Source organism: Erpetoichthys calabaricus, chromosome 9 (assembly GCF_900747795.2).
Source record: "Erpetoichthys calabaricus chromosome 9, fErpCal1.3, whole genome shotgun sequence".
In the NCBI taxonomy this organism is placed as follows: Eukaryota; Metazoa; Chordata; class Cladistia; order Polypteriformes; family Polypteridae; genus Erpetoichthys; species Erpetoichthys calabaricus.
This window is the reverse complement of record NC_041402.2, coordinates 177,649,153-177,675,362: the sequence shown is the minus strand read 5'-3', so window position 1 is coordinate 177,675,362 and position 26,210 is coordinate 177,649,153. Positions and strand designations below refer to the sequence as shown.

The 26,210-nt window shown below is 39.1% G+C and overlaps 1 protein-coding gene across 1 annotated transcript; it reads right to left on the bottom strand.

The window, feature by feature from the left end:
- Positions 1–236: 236 nt before the first annotated feature.
- On the bottom strand, positions 237–26,210 carry ift46 (intraflagellar transport 46 homolog (Chlamydomonas)). Its single transcript, XM_028808451.2, has 12 exons — positions 26,092–26,210; positions 22,313–22,409; positions 22,144–22,214; positions 21,580–21,737; positions 21,409–21,483; positions 15,153–15,246; positions 9,457–9,585; positions 8,787–8,905; positions 8,189–8,255; positions 1,578–1,638; positions 767–852; positions 237–547 (listed from the first exon to the last, which is right to left on the bottom strand). Exons 1-12 carry the CDS (start codon positions 26,128–26,130, stop codon positions 455–457), a joined length of 1,089 nt encoding a protein of 362 aa, XP_028664284.1. The 5' UTR covers positions 26,131–26,210; the 3' UTR covers positions 237–454.

Genomic DNA, 26,210 nt, shown 5'->3' with positions numbered 1-26,210 from the left:
TATCTACTTTTCCCAAAGTCCACTTTGAATATTTGTGTATGCATGTACTTGATGAAGATGGCATCCTTCTTGTGTACTCAAATTTCAGTCTGCAAACAAGTGTATCAACTGGCTCTGCACTCCTCTGTACGACATAAAAGAGGAGCAAAGGAGATTTGCACCATGAGAGATGGAGGGAAGAATAGACAATAAGTCCCCAAACAATTTAAATAACAAAAAAGACAAACGGCTCCAAGTGTCTGTCTGGCAATATCTATAAAAAAATGGTTTAATGCAAAAAACATAATCCATCTTATATACATCTGTACAAACAAATAAGCAAATCAAACTTCAGGCTTTCGATTCCAGATACATGTGGTTGCTGAGAGTCAGCAAACTCACTCCTGCCTCTCCGCAACATGACATGATGAGTTTCTGTGTTGTGTCCACATAACCACTCCACGCAGCCTCTGCTTCAGTCGAAAGTCAGAGTCTCTGGGTCCTCTGTACCTGACCGTGTTGCCGAAGAGAAATCTGTCTTTCTGCCCTCAGCGAGAGCTTTAAAGTGCTGAGAAGATAAGAGAAGAAAGCAAAGATGTGTGTGTGTGTCAAAGATCAAGAAACACAAAGGTTTGCTTTGCATCTCAGGTGTCTCTTAGAATAAAAAGAAACTTGTCCTCTGGTAATCTTATCACCAGGAGAGAAGGAAGATGCATGAACTAAGATGGAGAGAAAGCCAAACAGACAGATAAAGTGTTTGTCTGTCCTGATCAAAGTCCACAGTTACCTGGGAGTTCTTGAACTCAGAGTACAACGTGAAGAGCACATGGAGTGACTGAATACGGTTCTTGTACACTGGAATGTCCAAAACAGCTGCAGACAGAGAAAACAGTGAAAGTGGTATACATTTCCAAAGGTTTCTTTACCCCCTTCACTGATTTAGACTATCCCAATGATTTAACAGTCAGGACTGAGTCAAAGATAGACTTAATATTTGTAGGCAGCTTAAACCAGACATTTCCTAGTTATAAACCTGGTACAACTGTCAGGTTTTATAAAATGAAGTATGTAGTATGAGCTGGCTTTATGAGACCAAGCCTGCAAAACTTCACAATACACAAGACAGTTGGCATTAGTGTAACTGACCACCCAATGATGAGAGATTTAGATGATGATGACAAAAAACAAGCCTCAAATAGCTAATAAGGGAATTACTCTACATGCAGCCAGAAAAGGCACTTATAGAACCTTTTGAAAGAGAAAAAGCATAGGGCATGGTGTAACCAAATTATAAAAGACCTGATGAGGTATGGTATAGCAAGACAAAGGGCACATTCTAAAACAAGATGGTAAAAAACACAGGGTACCAGAGACTAATAAAGCATTTCCTGCCATCCCCTCCCTAGGACTGTCACATGAGAATGCTGTTGACCCAAGAATGAACAAACTGTGACAGATGTCAATGAGCAAATGCCGTCAACATTTCAGGACATTTAACTGGTATTGGCCACGGTCTGCTGTAGTAAGGTGGCTCTTGTTACCAAACTATTGCCCCAGGTTCTTTATAATGAAGGCATATAAGACATGTCCTCACTCACCACAAATCATGTCAACATACTCTCCCAGGTCACAAGTGAGGTCTGCTGTTGGCAGGTCTACCTGCAGGAGACAGAAAGAATTAATGCATGAGTGAAGTTAAGCCTGACTGAATTGGTTGGTTGTAGGTTTGCTTGATTTGGTGTGTTCTGCTGCAAAAGTAAAGCTCAAATTTCTTTATTACCACCCAAATCTCTACAGAGGATATAAAACTAAATTAATGAATTGACAACACCAAAATTGCCTCTGCCAACATGTTTAGACCGTGAAAGGTTAAAGGCGCATGTGAGTCACTTGCTTCTTTATTGTTTCCATCACTCTGTTACGCAACATGCATCTTTTGATGTCTTCCAAACCACAAATAATGTGCAGCCTTGCACTGACAAAATAGCATTGCGCTGACCAATGACAATCTGCAATGTTATCTGCACTCTGTGCTTCTCAAGCACTGGTCTCAAGTCGTTTGACAAGTGAACAGCTGAAATAAGAACATGAAAAGCTTGCACTCTGTATACACACCCACACAAAAGACAAGCATTTCAAGATTTTTTTCGGAGGGCTGATCTTTTGATTTATAGTTAAAAAATTATTTTGATTGTTCGTTTATGAGATCAAATAAGCAGCAAAGAAATGACTTGTGGTCATCTGTTGTGTATGTCAGCCACTCACAATCTTATCAACAGTGTGCCTAAAGACTGAAGCCTCAAAAAAACAAATATATAATAATTATCTTGGCCTTTCAAGCACTTTAAGATGGGTCAGATATTTGAAATTTGGCACAGCTATTGTATGTTTCTGTGTAAAAGATAATAAATAGACAAGTCTATTTTGCATGATTAAAACTCCAATTCTGACATTTCTTTTTAGGGGCAATCTTTACTAATGTTTGCATGATTGATTCCTGCATTTACAAGGAAATATGTAAATGAATGACATCCTTAACATGTGACATAATTTAGCAAGTACATAGTATAAATGTAATAACCTGGTGAGATGAAAGTGAAATTTTATTTTCTTTAATTTCAGGGAGCTCTGCATTTAAGAAAATGGGCAGATCAAACACCATTTAGCGTGCAAACAACTCCATCTATAGATTGCCTTGCTACCAGTGGCAGCAAATTCTTCAACTACAGTACAAAGTATGGCATAAGAGACAGGAAAGGTAGGTAGGTAGGTAGGTAGATAGATAGATAGATAGATAGATAGATAGATAGATAGATAGATAGATAGATAGATAGATAGATAGATAGATAGATAGATAGATAGATAGATAGATAGATAGATAGATAGATAGATAGATAGATTAGACATGGAAGGCACTATAGATAGATAGATAGATAGATAGATAGATAGATAGATAGATAGATAGATAGATAGATAGATAGATAGATGTGAAAGGCACTATATGATAGATAGATAGATAGATAGATAGATAGATAGATAGATAGATAGATAGATAGATAGATAGATAGATAGATAGATAGATAGATAGATAGATAGATAGATACTTTATTAATCCCAATGGGAAATTCACATTCTTCAGCAGCAGCATACTGATACAATAAATAATATTAAATTAAAGAATGATAATAATACAGGTGAAAAAAAACAGACAATAACTTTGTATAATGTTAAATGTTAACGTTTACCCCCCCTGGTGGAATTAAAGAGTCGCATAGTTTGGGGGAGGAACGATCTCCTCAGTCTGTCAGTGGAGCAGGACAGTGACAGCAGTCTGTCGCTGAAGCTGCTCTTCTGTCTGGAGATGACATTATTTAGTGGATGCAGTGGATTCTCCATAATTGATAGGAGCCTGCTGAGCGCCCTTCGCTCTGCCACAGATGTTAAACTGTCCAGCTCTATGCCAACAATAGAGCCTGCCTTCCTCACCAGTTTGTCCAGGCGTGAGGCGTCTTTCCTCTTAATGCTGCCTCCCCAGCACACCACTGCGTAGAAGAGGGCGCTCGCCACAACTGTTTGATAGAACATCTGCAGCATCTTATTGCAGATGTTGAAGGAAGCCAGCCTTCTAAGGAAGTATAACCGGCTTTGTCCTTTCTTGCACAGCGCATCAGTATTGGCAGTCCAGTCTAATTTATCATCCAGCTGCACTCCCAGATATTTATAGGTCTGCACCATCTGCACACAGTCACCTTTGATGATCACTGGGTCTATGAGGGGTCTGGGCCTCCTAAAATCCACCACCAGCTCCTTGGTTTTGCTGGTGTTCAGGTGTAGGTGGTTTGAGTCGGACCATTTAACAAAGTCATTGATTAGGTCCCTATACTCCTCCTCCAGCCCATTCCTGATACAGCCCACGATAGCAGTGTCATCAGCGAACTTTTGCACATGGCAGGACTCCGAGTTGCATTGGAAGTCCGATGTATATAGGCTGAACAGGACCGGAGAAAGTACAGTCCCTTGTGGCGCTCCTGTGTTGCTGACCACAATGTCAGACGTGCAGTTCCCAAGACGCACATACTGAGGTCTGTCTTTAAGATAGTCCACGATCCATGCCACTAGGTATGAATCTAATCCCATCTCTGTCAGCTTGTCCCTAAGGAGCAGAGGTTGGATTGTGTTGAAGGCGCTAGAGAAGTCTAGAAACATAATTCTTACAGCACCACTGCCTCTGTCCAAATGGGAGAGGGATCGGTGTAGCATATAGATGATGGCATCTTCCGCTCCCACCTTCTCCTGATATGCAAACTGCAGAGGGTCAAGGGCGTGTTGAACCTGTGGCCTCAGGTGGTGAAGCAGCAGCCTCTCCATGGTCTTCATCACATGTGATGTCAGAGCAACAGGCCGAAAGTCATTCAGCTCACCAGGACGTGATACCTTTGGGACTGGGGTGATACAAGATGTTTTCCAAAGCCTCGGGACTCTCCCCTGTTCCAGGCTCAGGTTGAAGATGCGCTGTAGAGGACCCCCCAGCTCCGATGCACAGACCTTCAGCAGTCGTGGCGATACTCCATCTGGACCCGCTGCTTTGCTGGCACGAAGTCTCCTCAGCTCTCTGCTCACTTGCGCTGTTGTTATTATGGGTGGGGATGTTTTTCCTATGCTGGTATCAGCAGAAGGATGTGTGGAGGGTGCAGTACTCCGAGGTGAGAGTGAGAGTGGGTTAGGGTGGTCAAACCTGTTAAAAAAGTTGTTCATTTGGTTTGCTCTCTTCACGTCTCTCTCAATGGTGGTACCCCGCTTCGAGCTGCAGCCAGTGATGATCTTCATCCCATCCCACACTTCCTTCATGCTGTTATTCTGCAACTTCTGCTCCAGCTTTCTCCTGTACAGTACAGTATGAATACGTGGTCCAGGGCATATTAGATATGAGGTGGGATTTATTTTGTTTTTCTTTTTTGGTGATACAGTGCCTATAAAAAAAAAAGTCTTCACCCTCTTGAAAGTTTTCACATTGGATTATTATAAAACATTGAATCACTGTGGATTTAATTTGGCTTTTTTGACACCCATCAACAGAAAAAGATTCTTTAATCCAGCTCTTTCAGGTTGCATGGGAATCGTGTGTGAACAAGCCTTCTAAAATGTCCAGCCACAAGTTCTCAAATGAATGGAGATCTGGACTCTAACCAGCTCACTACAAGACATTCCCAATGCTGGTTTTAGGCCATTCCTGTGCACGTTTGGCTTAATGCTTAGAACTGTCTTGCTGAAAAACAAATTTCCTCCCATGGTGCAGGGTTCCTGCAGACTACATCAGGTTTTCCTCCAAAGTATTCCCATATTTTGCTGCATTCATTTTACCCTTTAAGCACAAAAGGTTTCCAGGACCAGACGTAAAGAAGCAAACCCCATAGGAGGTGTTTTTCATAATCTGCAGTTTTGCAACATTGTATTTAGTCTGATGACCAAAAAGCTCATTTCTGGTCTCATAAGACCATAGACCCTTCTTCATCATTCAGTACTCAAATGTGGCACTTGGTGCCACGGCCCACCTGCCAAGTTGTTTTGCCTGCCTAAGGAAAAGTCATCCCAGATGGAGGATCGCAGGAATCGTGGGAGAGAGGGGTCCTTTCATCGGATTGGCTGGCCCAGCACTGTTTCAGCTGTGGAATGGCCAAATGGGGGAGGCAGCTTGAAGGATAGAGTCTTCAGGACTCTATACAAATACAAATCTTATTATGGGATATATCATCTACTGTTAAATTCTGCTCTGTACTTCTAAAATTTATATATATTTTTTTTTATTTCTTACTATATTGAGAAATTGTTCTGTGTACTGTACTGTATTGTATTGACCCCCTTCTTTTGACACCCACTGCACGCCCAATCTACCTGGAAAGGAGTCTCTCTCTGAACTGCCTTTCCCAAGGTTTCTTCCATTTTTCCCTACTAGGTTTTTTTTGGGAGTTTTTCCTTGTCTTCTTAGAGAGTCAAGGCTGGGGGGCTGTCAAGAGGCAGGGCCTGTTAAAGCCCATTGCGGCACTTCCTGTGTGATTTTGGGCTATACAAAAATAAACTGTATTGTATTGTATTGTATTGTATTCATCTGGCATCAGTTCTAGACCATGATTGGTGAAACACATGGGCAACATATGCTATCTGCACAGTCTCTTGTAGTCTCAGCCATGTTACCTTGTAACTTCTTCAGGGTTCTCAGAGGTCTATTAGCGGCCTCCCTCACTCGCCGATCATTTGTTGTGGGCAGCCTGCTCTAGACAGATTTACAGTTGAGCCATGCTCTTTCCATTTCTTGGTCATTTATTTAATTGCATATTTAATGCTTTGGTTGTTTTCCTATCTCCATCTTCTGAGTTGTGCTTTTCAATTCCCTTTTCATGGAGTTGCCTGGAGTGCTCTTTTGTCTTCATTGTGTAGGTTAAGCCATCACACATACTCACCACAAACTGGACATTCCAGATAAGGTACATTTATACTACAATCAACTGAAACTACTTGTCTACAGACATGTGATCTCCCTTGAACTAATTATGTGACTTCTGAAATTGATTTGCTGAACCAGTGATGATTTTGATGTGTCATATTAAAGGGAGAGAATACTTATGAGCTCAATGGTGTAAGTAATTGAGACCACATTGCAGAGACCTATTTTCACTTTGACATTAAAGAGTCTTTTTCTGTTGACCAGTATCAAATAAACTAAATTAAATTCACTGGAAAGTAAAATAGGAAAACTTCCAAGGAGGTGAATACTTTTTATAGGCACGGTATTCTAAAGTGTATTTTGTAAGCACATTCATGTTCACCAGCCCATTTTATAAAATTCTCTTCCATCTTTTTTTTTATCTTTAAAACGTACCATTTGCTGATAATGATGAGCACTGACACACCAAGGAAAACATATAAAAAAGCATCAGTCTTCAGTTGAAATATTAAATTGATTGTCAATTGTGGTGCACTGCAAGGCAAAACAAGTTTCAACAAGTACAGTGTGAATAAAAAAAATTGTAGTAAGTAAGCCAGGAGTAAGAGCAAACTAACAATATAAGGGAAATCTAACACTGCACAGCACATTCTATTACACTGATCTACAAAAAAATATTTTTTGTTTGCTTCTGGGAACTTCAGATCATCTATTTATTAAATTTTTCACACTGGTTTCATATATGAAATTGGAATTAAGCTAGCACGTCAGGTTTTTGAAATACACATCATTGACGTTTTTACACTTTTGAATATGAATATAATATATCAACACAATATCTGGAGTTTGGACTATGTCCCACCAAAATTGTTTTGATGTGTTTATTATGAAAACAAACCAGAAGACGATACCAGAGACACGTTAAAGCATATTTGTGTCAATTTACCTCAATATAAAAGTGAGGTCAGCGTGCCCAAAAATGTTGGGAGGCACTCGCTTTTGCGCTTGTACTGCACATCAGTCTCTCTTTGCAAGAACCAACAGTAGTCACTCATCATGCTCGGAGTGAATTTTTCCCCCCGATATCCAGTTTTCCATCACCTTTATATCTTGATGAAATCTTTCCCCATGCTCATCTCTGACATTGCTTAGATTTGGTGGAAAAAAGTCGAGATGAGAATGTAAAAATGCGTCTTCAGTGACATTCAGGCTCCCGTCAGCCAATATACTTTCAGCATATTATTCACAAGCTCAGTATAATTCTCTGCTCTGTGACCGTCAAGAAAATTCTGGACAACCTGCACGAATGAGGGTGCTGATTCAGTTGGGTTCAATTCCCTTTTGAACTCATCGTCAAGCATCAGTTCATGGATTTTAGGGCCAATAAAAACACCTTCCTTAATTTTGGCTTCACTTTTCTCGAGACCAGACTTATTTCTTAAATGCTGAAACACATCGTCTTTACTGTCCAGTAACCCTAGTTGTCCAGGACCTGGAACATCATAACTACAAAATGGGACGTGCTGGACGAAAACGGTTTTCAGATTTGGAGTCAGCAAATGAAATTTGTACAGATGAAAGAATCCCAGTAGCAAAATTCTTGTTGGCCAGTGGATCATTATTAAAGCAAAAATTAATTCTCAGATAACATGTGCAGTAGGTAGAAACAGGTCAATGTCCTGTGTATTTCAGAGACTACCCTGTCCAAGCAAGCAAGCAACAATGTGTTAAGCATTTTAAACAAAATGTGCTGTTTTAGTCTCTTACCTTCCCTAGAAGCTCCTCAAACTCTGGCGGCCACTCCTGCATAAGTGCATCAATATCTGGCATGGGCCTGGCAGAAAAGAAATAGTTTACAGATGGGACTAGATTTTACACACAATGAGAAAGGATTTGTTAAAACTTTGAAAGTTGATCACCTTCTTCAACCATCCCCAACTCTTCCAATTAATTAAAGGAATTTCTCACTTTTTTATTACAAGTGGCCATCTAACCTCTCCTTTAGTCTGAATGCAAATTTACTTAATGCAAACTAGGCAAATATGTTGCCTCAAAAGCTAAATAAGCAGACGTAAGAAATACTCACAAATGTGTCTGTTGTAATATTGTGGGTGGGTTAAAGCAGGACCACCAGCATCACCTTTTGTAAGATGGGGACACACATCCAAGCAAATAGCAGTATTATGAGCAGATATATAGCCATATAAAGATGTGGGTCCTAATTTTGCCTCTGCTGACTGCCACCCTGCTGCAAGAGCAGTTGCCCAAGCCTGGCATTGTCAACAAGATCAGCAAATGAGAGCATCAAATCCTTAACTCAGACAGGCTGTTCAAAACCAAATAACCTCACTTTGTGTTCATTCACCTGGTATAGTGTACTGTAGCAGGAGGCTTTGATCGATACAGCTTGCTCATGTTCTCGATCCAGCTATCGATGACTTTAGGGTTTTTCTCTGCTTTTTCCAGGCTCTTCACTTTGACTTGCTGAGAGTAATATAAGCACAAGTGAAGAATGATTAACAAGTCTGACAAAACAAAGAAATCCTAAAGAAAGAAATTTAGAGGCTATTTTGGGTTAGTGGGACTGTAATGACTAACTGTTCCATAACATTTTAAATATTGAGAAAGAAAAACAGAAAAACTAAGTAAATGTAAACCACAGCAATCTACGGATATACACTATTTATGACCTATTGAAAAATGAGTATCTCTGACCTAAAGACCGTCAGTCCGTAAACAGGGAACACAAAGCAGCACAATTAAGTCTTTTCTTCTTTTTTTTTGTTGGGGGGGGTGGGGGGGTGTGGGTTGGGGCTGCACAATGACCAGTGCAGGTCACAAGAGAGGCAAAGGTATGGCAGCTTTCAGAGATTTTCATTTCTTACTAGATTTTGAAATCTAGTAAGGAGCATGTGCAAGTCAATGTGGAATCTGAAATTCCTCATCATCCTGGTTCAACAGTGTGGTTCAATACATTTAGCTACTACTATTACTACTGCAGCAACCACAAAACAAAGCAAAAAACTTGTTTTTACCGTCACGTTGTGTTGCATAGAGTTCTCCATTAGCCACAAGGACAACACTGTTGGATCAGACTGCTTTGTGCACGGTTCATCAAGAAAAAGAAGACCCAGGCTGTCGGGTTTGCCATCTGGACGGGGTACCTACAAAGTTACAGAGAGAGAGAGAAAGAAGGCAAAAGACAAGATGTCACAAAGGAGTGCTCTCTTTTCTCGTAGGTATAATATGCTTTAATGAGAATATATGCTTTGCCCTATTCAATGAAAAAAAAACAAAAAAAGCAAATGGCAGATTCAAACCAGACTCCCCCTTCCCCCTACTAAAACAGGCATTTTCAGCAAGTAGCCAAGACTAGGGAAGAAGACTACTTAGTAATATTTACAAATTTAATGCACTAACATTAAACCATATAAAATTTTTGAACATTAACATTAAAATACCATTTATTTTAAACATGAAGTAAAACAGAATTATATTAATGATTAATATAATATTGACATTTTAACAAAGCAGATACCTGAATAGTGATGAATATTACTTTTTAATAATGGTTTCCTTCACTCTGATTGGCTCTTTATTACCTCAGCACTATTCAGATGCAGCATTTGATGTCCCAGCCACTTTGATCGAGTTACCCCTCTGACCTTGTAACAAGATCTCTGAGTGGATGGGAGACATGATGATCGCCAGTGACAGAACCAAAATTAGGCTTTGACCTTATATTCTACTAATATCAAGGACACCAGTCTGCATCATAATACATTGTAAAATGTCCAGGGAGGGCCTAGAGAGACAACAGTAAAATTGACTTTGGCTTGCCTTTTCCTAAAACTATTGGTCTCAAAGGTTTAATATCTCTGAAATCTGTACATACAACTTTATTGTTTATATAATATATATATATATATATATGCATTTATTTACATTGTTGTGAGAAAGCCTCATCTAATATATAATATATATGAATTAATACCTCATCCTCATTTCACTAAAATCATTAAGACATATTTTCTTGTCTCATCTTGTCAAAATATTCAAAGACTATTTATTCAACAAAAATCAACAGAAAAGCAGTTCCTAAGGGTAATGCATACACTTCTGGTTTCAAGACCTGGTTTTACTCTACTTGACTGAAGAAAAAAAAAAGAACACATCATATAACAACTTCTTGTAGTTGTTTATTAGTCATTTCCATCAATGGGAAGGAACCTTACTTCTCTTTCAACTAATGGAACTATTTCAAATATATATGTTTGTTGACTTTTTTGTACATCCAGACAACTTCAAGTATGACTATAACATTTCAAAAAAACTGAGATCCTGGCCACTGTGAAATATTGTACGTCATCATTTTGAGTCATTTTATTTAGCACATGCTTAAGTGTGCTGGATTTGAGTCCTGCTGAAATACATCTTTTTGAATGATGATTTCACATTGTGCTCAACCTTTCTGGTCCCAGGTTATTAAATCCTGAAATAACACAGTCCAAAAGAGTAATGCTCCCCAGTGCCATGTTTTACAGATGGCAGGAGGTTCATCTATTCAAAGGCCCTAGCCATAGGACAGAATAACTCCAAACTGATTTGACAATGAACAGCACATTGTTCTAAAAAATCCTGTTCCACTTCTAGGTAACCTCAGTATTTTTCAAAGCAGAAACGTCTTCCTTCTTTGCCTCTTTTTCTCAATGTTTTTTTGAGTAATCTCCTTTTGATAAGCAACTCTTAAACTTTGCCAATGATTTATTAAGATGCTCCATTGGTATAATCCAAATTTGTTTGAGAAATACTATATTATATATATATATATATATATTGGGATTTCATTGAAGATTTCTCTATCAGTGAGTAGCCTCAGTGGCTCCGTCTTGGTTAGATTATTAGTAATAAGGAATTTCTTTCATTTGTTAATGGTCCATCATACTATGGAATGTCCAGCTGTAAAGTTCTTTTAAATGGATTAGTGTCTCTTGCCATATTCATAAGATCAGTCTTCTGGATGTGATATTTATAACTTATCTTATAGGTTTATTTAGTTCTCTTTGAAGATTTTTTTTTGTTGCTATAATGATTTTGTTTCTAAGGCTTAATTTTAGTTTTGATTAGTTTAAAAAAAGTTTTTTTTTCATCTTGCTTTTCTTTGTTAATGAAATGCATTTTGGATGTGTCACATTATTATAATCACTGCAGTAATGATGTCAAAAAAGTGATGACATGAATATGGAGGTGCTCCTGGAATGCACTCTCTCTCAGTGGACAAACAATGCCTTGAAAACCCATACCAGTTAGCTTTGTTTCTAAATAAGCCGTAGTGCTAGGTTTGGTTTTAACTCACAATTCTCATTTTGTCCCTTTGCTCCTGGTTGTTTGGTGCCTTCAGTATCCAAGTTTTAACACGTGCCTGTCCTGACTACATTCAAGCAACATTCTTCATCTCTTTTTCTGGTTTCTATCTCACAATAATTCTTGGTCAGGGTGTCTTAACACTGGAAATCTTTAGAAGTTGTAACGATCTTGGCATGGTGTGTATATTTAGAATTAAACTAGAGCAAGAATCTTATAAGTAAAGGAGGGCTCTTAAATTTACTCTCAAATGATTTGTTAATCACTGATTTAGTTCACCTGATGCACAGTTTTCAATTAGGGCAACAAATGGATGTTATGTTACGTAAAAACCTTCAGTGTTGTTTATTACATTAGATTACTGTAATCTACTGACAGCACAGAAAGATTTGATATGTGCAAAAATGAATAACAAAAATCTATTACATAAAAAAAATCCTTCGACGCAACAAGACTTTTCGGAAGAGTGATTTTTTCAAGTCCCGAGAGACAAGACTTTTGCCTTGAGATTTTTTCAAGTCACACCCTCCTCTCAAACATTTTCAAACAAGACCACGGTCCTCTAGCACCAAGAAACGAGCAAGTCAAACGACTTAACACCAAAAATGACAATCAGTTACACAGCAAATTGGTTAAATGCATCCAAAAATGTCGATCTGTTACACAGCAAATTGGTTAAATGTATATCAATAGACTATTGTGAGAGAGTTGGTGGTGATCGTGCGGATGATGAAGACAACAACTTACAATATCCTGAAGTAGACTTACAACCATTAACAACGTCAGGTCTTCGAATGCACAAATTACTGGAGAAAGAAGGATGTATCCAAGAAAGTTAACATTAAACAACAAAGGAGATCTTGATATGCCATTTGTATTAAAATGTTAACAGTTTCCCGTTAGAATAGCGTTTGCAAAGACAATTAACAAATCTCAGAGCCAAACATTCGAAAAAGTAGTTTAATTTAATAGAGAGAAAGAAACGAAATTCAATCACGGGAAGTTATATTTTGTTTTGATGCATATGTAACAATTCCCATGAAAATAAAAAATCTGTTAAAATTGTACATCCGCATCCCCATACGCGAGTGGCAGAACTGCAAAAAGGCTAGCATGCAGTGCAGGCCCAGGGGATTAGTGAGTGAAGCGAGGAGGGTAATAATTAAAAAAAGAAAAAAAATCTCAGGATAGGTGAGTAACCACCACACAACACAGTATTATTACTAGTGTTACTGTATACAGTCGACCCTCGATATACAACCGGCCTGACATGCGAACAACTTTACATTTACAACAAAATTTTTGTTTTGAATTACGACCAACATTTTGAGTTACAACCCAAATGCGGTCACATGTATCTGCTTGTGCGATTGCAAACAAACAGACGAGAGCGTTTGTAAGCGCCAGTCGGAGACCAGATACGTATGTTTGTGGACGTAATTTCAGTTAGTGCAGTGATTTATATAATTTATTTTTGATAATTGCTATCAAAATGGCCCCCAAAAAGCTAGAAAAGAAGCTAAGGAAGGAAGAGAAGTTAATGAAGGTAAAGGAAGCGATCACAATCAAAACGAAGAAGAAGATTGTGCAGAAATATGAGAGTGGCATTCATGTCACCGATCTCGCTAATATGTACAGCATGTCGAAATCCATCATCTCGACAATTTTACAAAGAAAAGATTTGTCAGAAATAAAGGACATCCTGAAAAATGGACAGAGCTACAAACATTTGTAGAGAAGATCCACCCAGACAGAGAAAAAGATAATCGTTGCTTTAACTTGCTTAATGACAATGTCATGTCATACTACAGAACTACAGAAAAGACAGAAACAGACAACCTTAGACCAGTTTTTATTTCCGAAAAAGTTGAGACCTAGTCAGCCAGAAGCAGGTCCTAGTGGGCTATAGCCTCTCCCAAGGAGAGAAAGGACACCAGAGAGCCAGAGTCCTGATGTTCTTATGGAAGGGGGCTATCCTTCCAAACAATAACCACCTTCAATTTCATTTTCCTCCTCCTCGACTTCCTGCAAGCCAAAGATGTCAACTAAAATCGTGAGTACAGTATGAAATTGTTGTTTCTGGTAGGCTATGCACTTTTTGGTTAGTACATTAGAAAAAATATTGGTGTTTTTGGTAAATTATGCACATTATACAACCCTTTTTTATTATGAAAAGGTTAGGTAAGTGTTGCTGTGGGAGGTTCGGAACATATTATGGGTATTTCCATTATTTCTTATGGGAAAAATAGTCTTGACTTACAACCAATTTGAGTTACACCCAGCCATTGCGGAAAAATTGAGTTCGTAAGTCAAGGGTCCAGTGTATCTCAGATTTTGAGTTCTCTGTGTGAAACAGGTGTCTAATATACTAAGTTTAATTATTAGGGGCTTCAGCAATTCCTGATGAATATTCATTATGTTGTATGATTTCCTGTTGGGTTTCTGTTATATTTCCCTACTCCTTTAATTGTGTTATGTTACATCATTAGTGTGAGCCTCTCCCAGTGTTACTATGAAAGGAGGTAAGCATGCGGTTATTCTCTGTATGGTAGGATTAATTAAATTATTTTAAATTGCTTGTGTTACATTTTGTTTTGTATGTGACAGTAATGGTACTATGATCTTCGCAGTCTACAGTTATTGTTTTGAATGATTTTATATTAATTTTGGTTATATGTTAATGTTTGCATTCCACTGCATTTCCATGTGATTTTTGTCAACAGGAGGAATTGTATCCGTAGAGCTTGAACAGTCATTTTTTTATGTTTTCTTTTTTAACATTTCAGTTCAGCCTGTTAATAATAAACATCAACAGATAAAGGAATTAATTGTGGTTGCATTACTCATTCATGGTGGTTTGTACAGCACAATGCAGAAGCTTCTCAGGTTAACTGGATTCAAGGCCAAAGTGCAACAGTACTACACATGCAGTGAAAACCGGTTACATGTGCTCAGGGACACCAAAATCTACAATAAATATTTATTTTTAGTGTGTTTTAAAAAAAAAAAAACAGTTTATTACAGACTTTAGCTAAACTTTATGAAGCTAGCCTACTTAAAATTATATCTGTGTTTTTTGATTGGGTGATGTGGAAAGAAAAAAGTGTGTCAAAAACACTGAAAGTCACACAAGCTGGAAAACTGTTTACGCCAGTGTTCTTTAAAATTCATTCAGACCAGGCTGAGTGTAGTGAAAGCTGAACTACATAAGTAATCAAATTGGAACCCATGCCAGGCAGCAGTTATCTCATATTCCTGAGCACAGGAATTTAGAAAAATCATGTAGAACACCATGGCAAGATGAGAAGGTGTGAAAATGTGTAATTACATACACAAGTTTCTGACTCTGATAAAAACAAGCTTTCACCTTAAGGAAGGCATCAATGTCACCCACAGCAGGAATGAAATCAGGGATGAAAGGCTTCAGCTTGTGATCCAGTTCAATGGACTGTGGGGTGTACCTAGAATTTAAGAAAGAAACAAATAGCTTCAATCCTACAACTGGTGTGCAACTCGTCAATCTGCATTCTCTTTGTTCAGCCCCTGGGTGTAAAGGCAGAAACCATCACGCCCTGCAAGAGGTTAAAAAAGTCCAGAACATTGCCATAACAGTTTTCCATGGGATTGGAGCATAGAAATACACCAACTAACTTAAAAACTCATCTAATTTAAAAATGTCTGGCTGCTTAGAACATACCACTGGCTCACCCTGAACAAGTCACTCTACCTGCCTGTTGATGCCACCATGGTAGCATTTTTGAGAAAGTATCGCCATGCAAGGCCCTACACAGAATTAAGCCTGACTGAATCCTGAAAGTGCCCAACGATGTACTGGCATCCCATCCAAGAATGGTTCCTTGCCCTGTGCTCACTGCTGCTGAGAAGAGCTCCAGCTTCCTGCAACCCTGTAATGGAATAAGTGGGTTCAGAAAAATAGATGAATCCTGCTAATATTACTCAAGCCTACAAAAAGACCGTCATTTATCAATGCTATATACACATATATTACTATCATGTTCGTGCCACACAATGTGCAGCATTTTTTAATCTGAAAAACTGTGCAAAAATGTGCGTTACACACATCCTTGGTTAACTGTACACACATTACCAAGTTAAATGAAATAAAAGAACAGACTTTTTGAAGTATAGACCCAACGAGAACACCCTAAATCACCAACTGCTACTGTCAATACATGGGTACACTCGTGTCTCCAGGTAGCTTGGCTAGACTGTTTAAGGCAGAAATAAAACAAAAAAGTACATTCTGTTTGTTGTACATTATCATGTTGACATTGAGGTTGTTAAAACACTGTTAATGGATTAAAAAAAAAAAAAAAAAAAAAAAAAGAGAAACGACCACAGCCACTCTGATAGGAAAATGTTCACTAACAGGTGGTTACTTGATACATCAATGCTTTAGAGGTGTTTGTTACTTTTCAAATGGGGTGGAAGTAACAAATGGGCAGATGGCTTATGTTTGCTGGATTTTCCTTTTGCATTATACAAGAGATGCCGGACCATTCTTTTTTTTTTCCATTAACTCAGAATACATTGGAGTTTCTCTTTTTCTCCTTTTGGTTTGCCACCAAGCCTTTGGCATGTGCTATTTATTTTTCAATAATACTTTTGTGTTTTTCTCTTAAAGTGCTGGTGGATGCTTCTACATTTGAAGGTATGATGAGTACACTGAACCACATCATGGAATCTGAATAGCAATTGTCAGACACAAACGTTTTGTGGACCACTACAAGGCTCTGAAAACAGTAATACCACCTCCAAATGAGAGATGGCACAGTTGGTAACAATCTCTCCTATACCTTCAGGACCGATCACTCACAAGAGCACTGACAACAACTTCCTGCATGGGCAACCTGGAAGTCCTGCCTCTTCCTCCCAGGACCAAATATAAACAGCTGTGCCACCAGAAGTCAGCGTTCAATGTTGGAACACAGCAAACACCAGTAGCAACTTCTATTTTTATTTGAATCTTCTGTGTGGTCTTTGATATTGTGCCCAACTGCTCGCACAGTATAAATATACTAAAAAAAAATGTATACACAGTACATACAAAATAAACAGCGTTCATCACTGTATTTTTTTTTTCTGGATTTCGTTGCAGGTTATGTGCTTTCTTTTTAGCAATCCTAGAGTAGTAAATTTGTGAAATACAATGTGATTGTTAATAGAAGTATGCATATAAAATAAAACTGTTTTATACACATACACACATATACAGCTACAACTAATTGAAGTAATTGATAACAACTGATGATGAAATAGTTGCTATTAAGTTCCCTTGTTACATATTATGTGCATCACTTCACTAACTAAGGGAAACTAAGTACAATTTGAGATATTGTGGAGAAAGAGGATATAAATATGACAGAGGGTCGAAGTGCGTAAAACCTCAAAAGACAAGGGGTCATTTCAACTTGTATGAAATTAACATCCTTGCAATATCCAACAGAAATAAGCTCACTCACTACAGGAGGACAACTGTGATATGAGAATGTCTGAAAACAAAACACATCAGAGTAGCTAATGGTGATCCCCCTCTCATCCGGTCACACTTGGGGATGTTTCAGCGGCACTTAGTTTATCTTGTGGTCTTTGCTGCCATCTTGCGGATAAAATCAGACAACACACCCTAGGAAAATCTTGTTGATGTTTAACAAGAGGGTTAACCATCTTCCCCTTAATGTAAACAAGATTTTGTTAATCTAGCCCTTAAAGTTATTAACAAGACTTGCAGCTAAACTCTTTTTGGCAAATGTAATTTGAGAGCATATTCATACTATTGTTATGAAGAAGAGCAATGTGCAAGGAATACAACTTTAGCAGCTATATTTGTGTATTAATCTACATTTTATATATACAGTGCATCCGGAAAGTATTCACAGCGCATCACTTTTTCCACATTTTGTTATGTTACAGCCTTATTCCAAAATGGATTCAATTAATTTTTTTCCCTCAGAATTCTACACACAACACCCCATAATGATGCAAAATTATTAAAAATACAAAAATTGAGAAAACACATGCACGTAAGTATTCACAGCCTTTGCCATGCAGCTCAAAATTGAGCTCAGGTGCATCCTGTTTCCCCTGATCATCCTTGAGATGTTTCTGCAGCTTAATTGGAGTCCGCCTGTGGTAAATTCAGTTGATTGGACATGCTTTGGAAAGGCACACACCTGTCTATATAAGGTCCCACACTTGACAGTTCATGTCAGAGCACAAACCAAGCATGAAGTCAAAGGAATTGTCTGTAGACCTCCGAGACAGGATTGTCTCGAGGCACAAATCTGGGGAAGGTTACAGAAAAATTTCTGCTGCTTTGAAGGTCCCGATGAACACAGTGGCCTCCATCATCCATAAGTGGAAGAAGTTCGAAACCACCAGGACTCTTCCTAGAGCTGGCCAGCCATCTAAACTGAGTGATCGGGGGAGAAGGGCCTTAGTCAGGGAGGTGACCAAGAACCCGATGGTCACTCTGTCAGAGCTCCAGAGGTCCTCTGTGGAGAGAGGAGAACCTTCTAGAAGGACAACCATCTCTGCAGCAATCCACCAATCAGGCCTGTATGGTAGAGTGGCCAGATGGAAGCCACTCTTTAGTAAAAGGCACATGGCAGCCCGCCTAGAGTTTGCCAAAAGGCACCTGAAGGACTCTCAGACCATGAGAAAGAAAATTCTCTGGTCTGATGGGACAAAGATTGAACTCTTTGGTGTGAATGCCAGGCATCACGTTTGGAGGAAACCAGGCACCGCTCATCACCAGGCCAATACAATCCCTACAGTGAAGCATGGTGGTGGTAGCATCATGCTGTGGGGATGTTTTTCAGCGGCAGGGACTGGGTGACTAGTCAGGAGAAAGGGAAAGATGACTGCAGCAATGTACAGAGACATCCTGGATGAAAACCTGCTCCAGAGCGCTCTTGCCCTCAGACTGGGGCGACGGTTCATCTTTCAACAGGACAACGACCCTAAGCACACAGAGAAGATCTCAAAGGAGTGGCTTCAGGACAACTCTGTAAATGTCCTTGAGTGGCCCAACCAGAGCCCAGACTTGAATCCGACTGAACATCTCTGGAGAGATCTTAAAATGGCTGTGCACCGACGCTTCCCATCCAACCTAATGGAGCTTGAGGGGTGCTGCAAAGAGGAATGGGCGAAACTGGCCAAGGATAGGTGTGCCAAGCTTGTGGCATCATATTCAAAAAGACTTGAGGCTGGAATTGCTGCCAAAGGTGCATCGACAAAGTATTGAGCAAAGGCTGTGAATACTTATGTACATGGGATTTCTCAGTTTTTTTATTTTTAATAAATTTGCAAAAACCTCAAGTAAACTTTTTTCACGTTGTCATTATGGGATGTTGTGTGTAGAATTCTGAGGAAAAAAATGAATAATCCATTTTGGAATAAGGCTGTAACATAACAAAATGTGGAAAAAGTGATGCGTTGTGAATACTTTCCAGATGCACTGTACATATCTTCTCTTTTAATATGCTACCATGGCTGTTTGTTTGTCTGTCCAGGATTTTAAATCACCTGTAGCTCGCAAACCATTTGAACTATTGACCTGAAATTTGGTACATACTGTATATACTACGTGACATCTACTATCCAATTTCGGGGTGATGACCTCCAGGGTTATTCCTCTTTTTATTTTATTGTAGAATCAACTCTCAGCAGCTGCCAGCATGGCGGCTGTGTGGCGCATGCATACGGGCGCCGTTCTCTTTCCCTACCACTTTCGTCGTCACTTCCCCTACCTCTTCATATCTTAAATCATTCTTGAAGCAGATTGAAGACTTAAGTGCCAGCTTAATTGAAAAATTAAGGAAAATGTATTAATTGCAACACTAACACTGACTTAACCAGTTTTAACGTGAAAAGATGGCGACGAAAGAAGAGAAGAAGTGGGTTGCTAGGGTGGAGAAAAGAAGAGCTGTTCACGAAGCAGCAAAGGCATCAACCTCTGAGCAAACGAATGCTAAACGTACAGAGAAAGAATACGAAAACTATGAATGTTCAAGTCAAGTGTAATGTGCAGTGCGCCGTTACTGGTATATATATATATATATATATATATATATATATATATATATATTTATGTACACACACACGAATATACAGAAGTTGCCCAAAAACAACTTTACCGTACTTTTTACAATTTGGTCAGAACTAACAGGAAATGTCAGCAATTTATTTTGTAGTTAATCTAAAATGTCCCTGTAGCTACAGCAGTGCTGTATTTCTTAGCATTGTACGGTGATGTGCATCTTAAACCCTGTATGCTGTTATCAAATAACTTATGGCAAAGAAGGAATCAGTAATAAATATTAACCTGTGGTTAAAACTAAATAAACAGAGAAAATTCTTCTGATAAAAGCACTGTCAGTCATTGGGCATCATGAACTCCTCTGGGGAAAATAAAGTCTACCTAATCCTATTCTGAGAAGAGCCAAAGGGAACTCACTGATGTGCCTCAGGGTGTGCAACAACAGCACCCACTTCTGTGTTGCTCCAAAATGCTGATGAACTCCTCTGAGGGAACCAACGATTATAGAAACCATAAAATTGAGGTCTCAGTATGCAACAGATGTCAAAGAGCATCGCCAAGGATGTAACATGTATTTATCACTTAGAAGCAGAGATCAAAAACAGTTAATGCAATGGCATCACCATTAACATTACCCCTTCAGCAGAGAAAGGCAAGGGCACTGGTTTTTTTTTTTTTGGGACAAAGGAGCACAAATAATGTTTTGTACACACTGCCAAGTGATCAAATAATTAGCTGACAACCATGAATTCAAACTCTTCTATCAGACGATTGTTGCGAGCGCCCTCTTCTACGCGGTGGTGTGCTGGGGAGGCAGCATAAAGAAGAGGGACGCCTCACGCCTGGACAAACTGGTGAGGAAGGCAGGCGCAGAGCAGGCTCCTGTCAATCATGGAGAATCTACTGCATCCACTGAACAGTATCATCTCCAGACAGAGGAGCAGCATCAGCAACAGACTGCTGTCAATGTCCTGCTCCACTGACAGACTGAGGAGATCATTCCTCCCCAACACTATGCAACTCTTCAATTCCACCCGGGGGAGTAAATGTTAACTTTATACAAAGTTACTGCCTGTTATACCTGCATTTTTATCACTCTTTAATTTAATATTGTTTTTTATTAGTATGCTGCTGCTGGAGTATGTGAATTTCCCCTTGGGGATTAATAAAGTATCTATCTAAAAGTGTTTAAGGAGAGTTCAACCTCATTAAAATGTCCTTCAACACAATAAAACTTGACAACACAAGTATTTGAAAACACAAAAATCAATTAAAAAATAAGAAGGACTGTTCTTCCCCATGCTCCTTATAGCCCAGATCTGTCTCACTCAGATTTCCAACTCTTTATAGAGTTATAAATAAGTAAGTATTTGCGAATTTGGATGCACAAATTCTGACCAGTGATTGCCTACACCAATAATGTATGACCATGAGGTAATCACAGGTTGATTTGAGCTGTGAAAGAAAGTGTATAGTATGAAGCAAACTGGACTTCGGCACCTCACTCATGTTTGAGGCATTGTGACAGACTCTTCCTAATCCTCCTTGGATATGCACTCACCTTGTGATGAACTGGAAGAGTTCTTTAATCTCTGGAGATACCTGCAGATGACTGTAGTCCGCTGGATCATATGCTCTGAGATCAAAAGAGAAAGTTCAGTTGTAAAACTGGTGCTAAAAACCCCATTTCTGTTCCCAAGGCCCCACACACATATATACCTCACAAGCTTACCCTTCAGGTGCTGCTGCACGGTCTTCATCATCCTCATCTGAATCACTTTCATCAGAATCCTCTTCTTCCTCCTCCTCTTCCTCCTCTTCTTCCTCCTCTTCCTCCTCATTTTCACCGAATCTTCCCTGTCCGGGAGGAACAGAACTTCTCTTTTTGTCCTGAACAGCAAACCAAAAGCAAATATTCATACTGTACTCTGTCTCATTGAATAAAGCACGAGGTCTTTGTGTCTCATTAGTCAGCCATACACAAGTCAAGCAGATTTGCTTCCGGCTCCCAGAAACAAGCTACAGAACACTTTAGAATGAGCACCGAAGTTATTTTAAAGAAAGTAGCTGGGGACTCCACATGGGCTGTAATTTAAAGATTATACAGAGACAAAAGACAAGTGGAGAGCTGGACTCTGGGTTACACTACTGCAGATTTCATTGAAAGAGAGCAACAATCCTAGTTTTTTGTATTATAATTCTAAGATTAACTTGCATTAACCTTTACAACAAAAATGAGTCACATTTGGTTATCAGGTGGCTGTAGAACCAAAAAAAATTGAATGTAGTTCAGTACCTTTGCAGTATCCTCATCATCACTGCTATTGTTGGCTAGTGCCCGTTGCTGCCGCATTGCTTGCCTTGTTGCTGAAGGAAGTATAGTGGGAAAAGATATTTTATTTAGATCTAATTGGTGGTTCCTATTGAGCTCATGGCAGCTAAGTGAATGAGCTTCAAGGCCTTACCTGGCTGCCTTGGTGTAGGTGTGTAAATGCTGGCAACCTCCTCTGAATCATTCACCTCCAGACTTTCGTCATATGGCTGGTTCACAATCAACTTCGTCTGTTAAACACAAAGATACTTAACGTCATAATTATTCTGACTCATATTAGCAAAGCTCATATGTATAAGATAACAGAACCCTTGCTGCCTGATACATACAATTCATAAAGTTTATTCAAATGACCTTCCTGATATTTTTTGATTTAGAACAATAATTAAAGTTGTGGTAAGTTGATATAATTGAGATCATAGTTCAATTCCCTGCCAAGGTAATGCCTGTGTGGACCTTGCACATTTTCTTTGCTAAGTTAATGGATGGACAGATGCATGTTCTTGTTTCAGTTACCTCCACATCCCAAAGACGTGCATATTAGGTTAATGGGGGCACCAAGTTTGCTCCTTTTGGGGAGTGTGCCATATGACTGGCATACATCCTACCCAGACTATTTCCTGCCTTGCATTCAAAGCTGCTGGGTTGGGCACTACTGCTTCATAACTTGTAATTTTCCCATTACATATAGAGCACACATATAAAACATAAAATATTATATTAATATGTGAATTTCCCCTTGGGTATCTATCTAATATATTATAAATGCCCTTCTAAGACTTCCAACAGGAGGTTTGCTCCAATTTTTCAATGAAAGCTTCTTGTGATGTACAGCAAAAGTATTATAATATGCAAGCAAGACAATTATGGAAGTGCTGCACTACAGTTCAGACAAAACTACCCAACATCCAAGAATCTCATCACAAACAGTAGGACACATCCAACTGTTATTTCTTTAGGCAGTTGAAGCCCACTGAGTCGCCATGCTGCCTTAAGCTCGTTGTGAAAATGTAAACTATACACCTCCTTGCATCTTCTAAAATTATGCTGTCACTGGGAAATCTGGGCGATGCATCAAGGTAGACTGAGGAGCTCTATATCTGAATGCACAGGCCACAGAGACATAGGGCTGAGGTGTAAAAAAAGGGAACCACTCCAGACTGGATAATCACCATAATCAAAATATGCCATCTTAGTAAGCTGCGTGTAAACAGGCCTAGTAGGAATGCACAGATACTCAAATTCTGAGTCCAAACCAGTAATCAAGGTTCTTTGAGTTGTATCTGGAGATTTTAATATTTGCACGAATTAACAACTTTTTAAATTTTGTTTTTTCATTAATTGAAAAAAAGTTAGTGCAAACAGATTATTTAAGTTAGCTCTATGGAGAAATATACTGGGGAAAAAAGCAATGGATTTCACTCTACTATCCAAAGGCATGTTGACTGAAGATTATAAATTAATTTTTTCATAGCCTACAACCCTATAATAGAAAATGTACAGTATAATCACAAAAAATATATATCTTAATGGATTAAGAGTATTCCAAGGTGTTTAAAACATTGTGTTTTCCACAGTGTCTAACAAAACAAAGTTCACCTGTTTTAAATACTTTACAACTGGAAGATTGGCAAATGAAGCAAACTACTGAAGAGTGACATGGTAAATTAACACTTCCAACTGAAGCAACCAGAATCAGCAGCTATATATTAGTGTGAAGTCTACCTTCTTATCCACTAGACATCTTGTCTCTCAGATCCACTTAAAAACCTCAATTTTCTACTTTTGGGGCTTGGCCAAGTGAAGCAACACATTCAAGACCATCCATTGAGGTTCTGCTGGGAAATGAACCTGCTTTGAATACACGTCAGTGTCTTAAAACTGGACACTATGCCTAACAAAAGGACGTAGAAAATACAATTTACCAAGTGTGAATAACTGTAATAAAAATGAAGTGGCAATGACTGGCTCAGGGTTACAAAATGCGCCAATTCTGGGGCTGAGGTTTTTTTATATATATATATACACACACACACACACCACAGGCATACACTCTCTAAGAAAATTCTTAAGAACTCGATACTAATACTGGGTAGGGCTTCCTTTTGTTCTCAGATCAGCAGCAATTCTTCATTTATTTAAACTTCTGGTCCAGAAGTTGACATGATTGTATTGCACAATTTAGATTTATCAGCTGCACATTCATTCGGCAACTGTCCTGTTCTAAGACAACCCAAAGGTGTTCTACTGGATTCCGATTTGTGACTCCCGGGAAGGCCACTGAAGAACAAACAATCTACTGTCATGTTCGTGAAACCATATTGAGATGACTTTTGCTTTATGACATACGTGTAAGTGCATTAATGTTGCTGGAAGTAGCCATTATAATACTGGCAAACTGGTACCATGAAAAGATGCATATGGTAAACAGAAATACTCAAATAACACCAATGAATCATTACTTGAGTGGCCTAACAGGCCCAAATTGTACCAAGAAAACATTCCCCACACCATCAGAACACCACCACCAGACTGGACTGTAGACACAAGGCAGAATACGTGCATGGATTCATGCTATTGGTGCCAACTTCTGAGGCTATCATATGTGTACCTCAGCAGAAATCTAGACTCATCAGACAAAGTTCCTTTTTCCAGTCTTCACCTGTTCAGTTTTGATAAGTGTGTACACACTGTGGTCTCAGCTGTCAGTTATTGGCTGAAAGGAGGAGGATCTGACATGTTCTTCTGCTGTTGTTGCCTAACTGCCTCAAGGTTTGACCGGTTGTGCATCCTGAGATGCTTTTCACCTCATCACTGTTGTACAGAGTTTTTATGTGAGGTACTGTAGCCTTTCTGCCAGCTTGAACCAGTCTGACCATTCTCACCAACAAGTAGTTTCTGTCCACAGAACTGCCACACACTGGATGTTTGTTGTACCATTCTGAGTAAACTCTAGAGACGGTTGTGCATGACAATCCTCAGTGATCTCCTGTTATAAAAATGTTCAAACTAACCCATTTAGCAGGAACAATCAGAGCATGATTGAAATTAATGAGATCACATTTTTTCTGCTGTGACGTGAGCATTAACTGAAGTTCCTGACCTGTATCTACATAAATGTATGCATTGCTGCAGCAGGACTGGCTGATTAGATAACTTCGTGGATAAACAGATGTACCGGTGTTAATAATAATTTGCACTGTGCGTGTATTCTATATTTTGAACACAGCTGGAGTATCTGAAGAGACTTTCTTAGAGCCATCCAGAGAAACCGTGATATCATTTTTAATTAAAAATCGTTTGCTTTTTAGCACATTAAATCTTCCTCCAGAGAGCCGCACTATATGCCACAGTAACTTACAAAAAGGCAACTGGACATCCGGAGCAGTGATGCAGAGTCAATGGAATTGATTTAATTAGCCACCTTCTGTTAGGTATTCTAAACTTTGAGGAACTTTGGACATAACCTTAGCTTGATGACCAGTCAACTCTCCGGAGCAAGAATTTGCACACCCAGACCCATAAAGGTGAGTCAGGTAAGGGAATTATTCGTTTCCAGCGCGACGTCACTTTCATGAAAATCTTCAAATGAAATGCTTCATTTAAATGCAGCTGGGAGAACGCGGGGAGACAAACAGCTCAAAATTACTAATCAGTTATCTTAATAGGAGAAAAATTGCGTTAAGTTTGTAAATGAGGGCAACAACTACGACGCGAAGTCAGAAGAATGCTGCACCGAAGAGTCTGTTTACCAGTGTCGGCTTCACTAAAGCGGGTTTTCCAAGGCCTTCAACTGCGGTACCAGTAAACGACATCATTTTTGCTCAAAAACGCTGATCATTGTTACTTTTATTACATTTCAAATCTAAGTACCTTCTCTTCTTTACTTGTAAAATTAAAGAAAACTCCTACCTGCTGCTGCCTACGAAGCTCTTCAATATCCTCCATCATTTCGCTAGTGTTTGCCGTCGCTACGGGAACCGCTCCGGTGCAGAGGGACGGTCCTAGCTGTTCTCAGTCTCGCGAGAGTT

What these genes read in the sequence shown, in the direction of transcription:
- ift46 (XM_028808451.2), bottom strand. Translation starts at nt 26,130, where the DNA reads ATGATGGAGGATATTGAAGAGCTTCGTAGGCAGCAGCAG. An exon ending in CTATGCAACACAACGTGACG is followed by an intron (nt 8,906 to 9,456) that starts GTAAAAACAAGT and finishes TATTACTCTCAG; the next exon opens with CAAGTCAAAGTGAAGAGCCT. An exon ending in TTGAGGAGCTTCTAGGGAAG is followed by an intron (nt 1,639 to 8,188) that starts GTAAGAGACTAA and finishes TGTCTCCTGCAG; the next exon opens with GTAGACCTGCCAACAGCAGA.